This window comes from Balaenoptera musculus, chromosome X, assembly GCF_009873245.2.
Source record: "Balaenoptera musculus isolate JJ_BM4_2016_0621 chromosome X, mBalMus1.pri.v3, whole genome shotgun sequence".
NCBI lineage: Eukaryota > Metazoa > Chordata > Mammalia > Artiodactyla > Balaenopteridae > Balaenoptera > Balaenoptera musculus.
This window is the reverse complement of record NC_045806.1, coordinates 106,107,898-106,114,807: the sequence shown is the minus strand read 5'-3', so window position 1 is coordinate 106,114,807 and position 6,910 is coordinate 106,107,898. Positions and strand designations below refer to the sequence as shown.

Here is a 6,910-nt window from a genome sequence, read left to right as displayed (position 1 = left end):
GGGGCTACTCTTCCTGCGGTGCACGGGCTTCTCATTGCGGTGGCTTCTCTTGTTGCGGAGCACAGGCTCTAGGCACGTGGGCTTCAGTAGTTGCAGCACGCAGGCTCAGTTGTTGTGGCTTGTGGGCTCTAAAGCTCAGGCTCAGTAGTTGTGGCACACGGGCTTAGTTGCTCCGTGGCATGTGGCATCTTCCCGGACCAGGGACGAAGCTGTGTCCCCTGCATTGGCAGGCGGATTCTTAACCACTGCGCCACCAGGGAAGCCCCAAATCATGTGTTTAAAATGGGTGTTTTGCTGTCATTGAGGATGGTGGCACCTATGATAAGATAATACAGTATTTCTATACGGAAGCTGTGAATAAACAAAAATATTTGCATTTCACTTGCATTTAACAACAGGATTCCAGGCTTATTTGATACTTGTGTTTACTGAAACCTGTTATATAGGCACAGAGCTCAGCATACACTAAAGAAAATGTATTTATCCTACACCACAGAGGTATAAAGGAAACTTCAACGCCTCAATTTGCTAATAGTTATTTTTTGTTGCATACTGTAGGTGCTCAGTGTTTCGAAATCGCATAGAAAATAACATGCAGAGGGTATTAGGAAAGAGAACAGAGGGTTTAAAAAGAGCAGCTTGTGTTGGTGGCACTTTCTTGTTACAGTAAATTTGTCATGGATTGCTGCAATTGTGAGTAAAGTCTTTCTGAGCGCTTATCGGAGCTACTTCCTTTGAGAAGGAAAACGTATCCTGTTCTGCTGTCACTTAACCACACCTTTTGGCAACTCCCCAGAGATGCAGCACTGCCGTTGACACAACAACTTGATTTCTTGTCAAAATATCTTTTAACATCTGGCTCAAAAGATATTTTTGATGACTATAAGCATGCCCAACTCCTCTGTTCATTAAGGCTGAAAATTCAATAAGTGTTTGGTACGCTGGGACTAAGCTACCTCACAGTGAGCAGCTGTCAAATGATTTGCTGAATGCTTCTGCTCAACCCACCACGGTGAATTGATGGAATTGCGCCAGCTTCAGGACAGAGTGAGGGGAATCTTAGCAAGCTCCATCCAGATGCTCCTTTTATCCAGTGCTCCTTGCACTATCACCTGTAACTTTAGAACAATCTATTCTGAATCAAATGGAGAAAAAGAAACTTCATGGATCCATGTGTCTTTTTTTCCCAGAGTAGTGAAGAACCCACGATTGGTGCTAAAAACACATGAATGGTTTTGCTTATAGGCTAGGTGCCTTTTGGATCTGTAGGTTTTGTCAACCATTAACTGACTGCTTACATCACCTACATCATCAGCTCTGTGCATGAAAAACGCTCATTGGAAGAATCATCCTCTAAAGATATTTCTAATTTAGTGGTTCTTCATAGACAAGTGTCGGTGTGTTTTAGGACCACTGTGTGAATGAAGTTGTATAGTGGTCAGAATGGCCATCCTTCCACCCTGCATGCTGTGCCCATATCTTTGTCACTAGAATTTGAAAAAGCTCCCATCTGGGCTTTTGATAATCTCCCAGAGCCATCATGATAATGGGGTGCTGTAGCACTTATGAAGAGTACAAACATAGCAGTGTCAGAGAAAATAATTCCACATGAGTGAAATGTTTTCATTTGCCTTTAAAAGTTCTGAGTATATAATACCCTTTGTTTCGAGAATGGGTGAAGGATTCAGCCCGGTTCCATCTTGTCCCCGGACTTCTATTAAGCCAGCCCTATCTATACCATGTACTTAGCAACAGCGAAATGCTGAGAGACAAACACTAGTTGTAGTGTGAAATTCAAATGACTTTTACTTAAATTGAAAACAATACTTAAAACTGCATTTAGAGTCAAAACCCTTTTGTTTATAAAAATTATAAGGAGTATTCCTAGGTAAGGCAAAGTTATTACTAGGTTAACAAGACCAGATTTGACTTTGGACTTTACTCTTTGAACAAACTGTAGAGAATGGAGAAAAAAAAAAGTTATTTACAGAAAACAATATCTACATGTGTACTCAGAGGTACAAAGACAAAGCAATGGTGTAGAACTCTCCCATCTCCCCTGCCCCTTTTCTTTCTTAACTTTTCAGCCTGGTTCTGCCTCTAACTGGCTGTGAAATGTTGGCTCTGTTACTCTCACCTCAGTCTCATCTGGCTACTTTTAGTGTTTGGGCATTTTTCTCTATTATCTGGACTTGGGTCTACCTTCTGGACCCTATCTTCATTCACCCATCCTGCACTGAGCAACCCCCATAACCTTAGGTAGGTAGGAATTCCCCACCCCGGACTCTCCAAGTCTAACAAGAACCCAGTGCCTCCTCCCCACGGTCACAGCTGCAAGCCATTGGTAGGGATTCAACTAAGCTACTTACAAAACACTGGCACATTACTGCTTTCATTTCCTTAAAAGTAGAAAACAAAATCCAAGGCTTCAGCTCCCAGAGTGGCATTTTTAAAAATAATTCACAATATTTCAAAGTTTAGAACCTTTATTGAATTTCCAAGTATGTAAGGCACATTAGTGCTAAACAGGCTGCAAGAGGGTAGGGGGTTTCAAATATAAAAACATAAATGAGTAACTTTCACCTCTTTTCCCAACCGTTTTTTTTCCCCTCCTTCCTTTTTTTGCCATCAGTTGTTCTCTCTGTTTGAGGATGCAGGAGCCGGCATTCCCCAGGAAGGGAAATTGGCAAAATAGGAAGGCAGTGGAGGACCAAATATTGGGGGAGGAGCAAAAGCCATAGGCATAGCGAGAAATGGATTGAAACTTGGAGGTCGAGGAGGAATGAAGCAATGGGCAGTAGCGCAAGAAGGTAAACCTGCAGTGCTGGACGACAAGGGCATAGGCCTTGGCCAGTTCTCCACGGGGTGCCGCGGGCCTCCCAGTGGGAAGGAAACATGAGCCAACCTTTCCTTGCAGGTCACTCTCGTACTTCCTGGAGGCACCTCCATCATTATCCCTGATCTAAGGGTGGGGATAGGTGGCGGGCCTCTTACTGGAGAGCCCCTGGATGGAAAGAATCCTTGACCCCTTGGCAAAGCCACATATAACCTTGCATTACTGCCACCTCTCTCAGTGCCCCCGTTGCTGACCCTCGTCCCCCCCACCATCAGTGCGGGAGGGCCGCCAGAGAATTCCCGGGCCACATTAATAGCATCCTGTCCCCTCTGCCTCCGGCCTGCCAGCCCCTCCGAGCTATTTACTTCTGCTGTTGCTAGGGACTCTTCCGCAACAGCAGGTGGTGGCCCATAGGGGGGTTTGAGAGCTCTCGAACCGTCGACAGGAATGCAGGATCCTGTTCTCTCTGAGGGACGCTCCAGTTGCTCTCTTGCCAGATCGGTCAGTACATTGAAGGGAGGTCTCAGGGGGGCGCGAGGGAGGCCCCAGGACTCCGCATCATCCTTCTGCATGGAACTCGGACACGGGAGGTGCACGCCGGGGCGCAGCTCCGGGTTCCCGTGTTCGTCGGCAGCTACTGCTGTGGGTGAAGGGGCGTGCCCTCCAAGGCTTGCCAAAACAGAAATAAATAGGTTAATAAAAATGAAAATGCGGTGACCAGAAAATATCTGAAATATGTGATTGATCGAATTCTCTGGAATACACGGTGGGAAAAGGGAGAGCCCGATCTCCTCCCAGGTGTAGTCAGCAAACACTTCTTCGATTCACTTGCCCTTCACCAGGCGGCCTCTTTAGCATCAGGCTTTGTCGTTTCCCTTTATGGCTGACCTGTGGCTCCACCCCGTTCCCCATATTCCCACCTCCTCAAGGCAACAAGGCAGCCTAGAAGACTCAGAGAGCTTCCTTAAAAGCTGCAGTGCGCAGGCACGCTAGATAAACAGAGGAAACACCAGCTCTTTCAGTCCCAGGAGGATCTATGATCCACTAAACCCATCATTTAGATTCTGGTAGCAGTGCTCTGGAAAGTCTTATGAGGGAAAACATTTTTTTTTTTTTTTTTTCTCCACAGAAGTCGAAGAAAGGTTAGTTATGCTAACAAACACTCCAGTTTGTTTCTCTTTCATGAAGCATCATTCAACATTTACACCAACTTTTGTTAAAATTTTCTTTCATTCAACCCATACCACACCCTAGAGTAAGAATTTCCTCATATTTAAACCCCACAATTTAGACTAAGGATTTGCAACTTCAAAATTACATTTAAGACTCCAGTATTCTTAGTACCTGAATTTATATCCTTCACGCTTTTGTCTGTGATCCCCTTCGCATCCTTCGCAACCCACCCCTCCCTGTTGTCCGTGTTGCACTCACACAGGAAAACAATTCAAATTGCCTTTTGCCTTCAACTTAAACAGTTGTACACAGTTTTGTACTTACACATTTTCAATACACGCCATGGAGAAATTTGATCAGCAAAGCCTTCTTGAGGTGATGGAGAAAACCAGCTGAACGCCCACGCCAAGCCAACTCAGTCTGGAGAAATGACTGGTGCTTCTTCTTTAGAGCAGCTTGGCAGGTCGAATGAAGCCAGGGACCAACTGCTTCTTTCTAGATTTGGAGTCCTCTTTATGAGGTTACCAGTTGCTAGGGAAGGGAGGGAGAAAAGGAGCCAGGAGGAGGAGGAGTGGATAAATCTGTGACACTCCTCTGAAGCTAAATGTATGATTCCTTTTTGCACAGTAGTAGATGAACTTAAAGGCATTCGCTACATTAACCCTGTTGCAGTCCAATTAGAAAGACAAATCATCAAGACGATTTTAGAAGAATCATGGTGGCATGGTCTTTTGTTAAGAGTTATTTCTGAAGTTTTATTTAGAAAAGGTAGTTGTCAAATCTCCTCTTCCAGGGTGGAATTACAAACATTGAGCAGAGTACCATGCCTAATCTTGTAATTTAAACTTCCAGTTTAGGGGGTGCATACTATTAACTTGGTGGAGAACAGAGTTTGGGGGGTTAAATTGCTTTGCAATCTGAGTCTCACTTGTGAAGATGAAACAAGAATAGCACTATAAAAAAAGTCCCTCTAAGAATCATATTGGCTTTTACTTTTTAGCCCCTCAATTTGCAATTCTTCCCTTCATCCTACCTTCTAGTTTATTGGCTCAGTATGGTGTATATGTGTGTGTGTGTGTGTGTGTGTGTGTGTACACACATATTTCCCAGAATAGAGCTCTGGAAACTTCCCTGCAAGTGAGAGGGGAAATAAAAGGCATAGGAGATAACATCAATTTACAAATATTAGCTCAGATTTTGCCTTGTAACTTTTTGCATAAGGCACTTTCTGTTCTTCCAGCCTAAATTTCTTCCCCCTCCCTACCTTAAGCAAGTATACTTCCTCAGCTTTTATTTTCTGCCAACGATCTACAGATTAATTGCTCTGAAATTACGACGGCCATCCCCTGATCTAAGATTACTAATCTTGCTCTAGGATAAAGCCAAAAACTTGGCCCACTTCCTTAAATTCACCTAAGATTTGTGCTGTTCAGACTAGACTTCAAAGACCTTAAAATAACTTTCTTTATCCCCAATATCAGAATATGCTGTATATGCTGTTACATTTCAACATTTCAACAGCTATATATATATATATATATATATATATATATATATATATGTATATATATTTCAATTTATATGTGGAATGTGTGTGCGCGGGCATGCGTGTGTGCAGTGGGTAGGTACAAGATACTAATGCAAAGGAATGGTCACTGCTGTGAAGCAACAGACTCATAATAGAAATGACCTTTTGGGTCTCTAAGTCCGCATCTTCCTGCCAGGGTGCCTTGTCCCTGTCTATACACTATCGAGTTTTCTTTATCTCATTGAAAGATGAAAGCGGCATGTTTCCAAAACTTCTCCCAGAGGAATCTGTCCCCTTGCCTAGCATGGCTCACTGTTAAGAAATATCTTGATTCTCCAGCTTCAGTTACTATTTTTCTTTAGTTTATTATTTCCTTGTCCTTATGTAAAAGAAAAGTTATTATTAGCAATGTAATTGTGGTAGAGCCTTAAAGCCCTTTGAACACTTGCCATATCAGAGGGAATAATGAAACTTGGGTTAATGCCTGCTAATAGTTGGTAAGTCGTATTTACATAGTTTATATTTGAGAGCTTGCATTTTTTTCTGAATAATGGCAAGGAATCCCCAGGAAACCCTTTTATGACTATCAAACTATTGCAATAATTGGCTGTTTTTAGCTAGAAATGCCTATTTAGTAAAGTATCGCCTTAATTGGATTACATGAGAGTGAAATGTAATATAGACAGCAAATAGCTGGGCAGAGTGACAAAGCCAATGGCACCTTAGAATTTTCCAAAACCATAATAGGTATTATAAATTTATGGATTCTAGCTCAGATGTTGCCTTGCAACTTGTGTGCTTTTGTGCAATGAATGTTTGTTGAATACCTACTGCATGCATTCACTATTTGGTTTAGTGTGGGTTATACCACAAAAGTTAAATATGCAACTGGTAGTGACTTCAAGGAATATTCAAACTTTCTGGGGGGAGAGAAAAACATCTATAAAAGAAGAATGCAATAAGAAAGAATAGACACAGACTATTAGCTGTCATTTTCCACAATGGAAATTCAGAAGAAGAAGCTATAATTTTAGGCAAAAGTAGTTGTGAAATATTTCATGTGGGGTTGGGGCTTGAGTTGTGTTTTGAAGGGTGGGTGCAATATTCCATATCAAGAACAGGTATGAAGGGGACTTCCCTGGTGGTCTAGTGGTTGAGAATCCACCTTCCAATGCAGGGAACGTGGTTCAATCCCTGGTTGGGGAACTAAGATCCCAGATGTTGTGGGGCAACTAAGCCCACGTGCTGCAACTACAGAGCCCATGCGCTCTGGAGCCCACGCTCCACAACTAGAGAGAAGCCTGCATGCTGAAACCAAAGATCCCGTGTGCTGCAATTAAGACCCAATGCAGCCAAAAATAAATTTAAAAAAA

General features: G+C 42.9%; 1 protein-coding gene across 1 annotated transcript; it reads right to left on the bottom strand.

Moving 5' to 3' along the window:
- Positions 1 to 2,468: 2,468 nt before the first annotated feature.
- PRR32 (proline rich 32) lies at positions 2,469 to 4,475 on the bottom strand. Its single transcript, XM_036840312.1, has 2 exons — positions 4,334 to 4,475; positions 2,469 to 3,505 (listed from the first exon to the last, which is right to left on the bottom strand). The coding sequence occupies exons 1-2, from the start codon at positions 4,351 to 4,353 to the stop codon at positions 2,629 to 2,631; spliced, it is 897 nt and encodes a 298-aa protein (XP_036696207.1). The 5' UTR covers positions 4,354 to 4,475; the 3' UTR covers positions 2,469 to 2,628.
- Between the last annotated feature and the right edge of the window lie 2,435 nt (positions 4,476 to 6,910).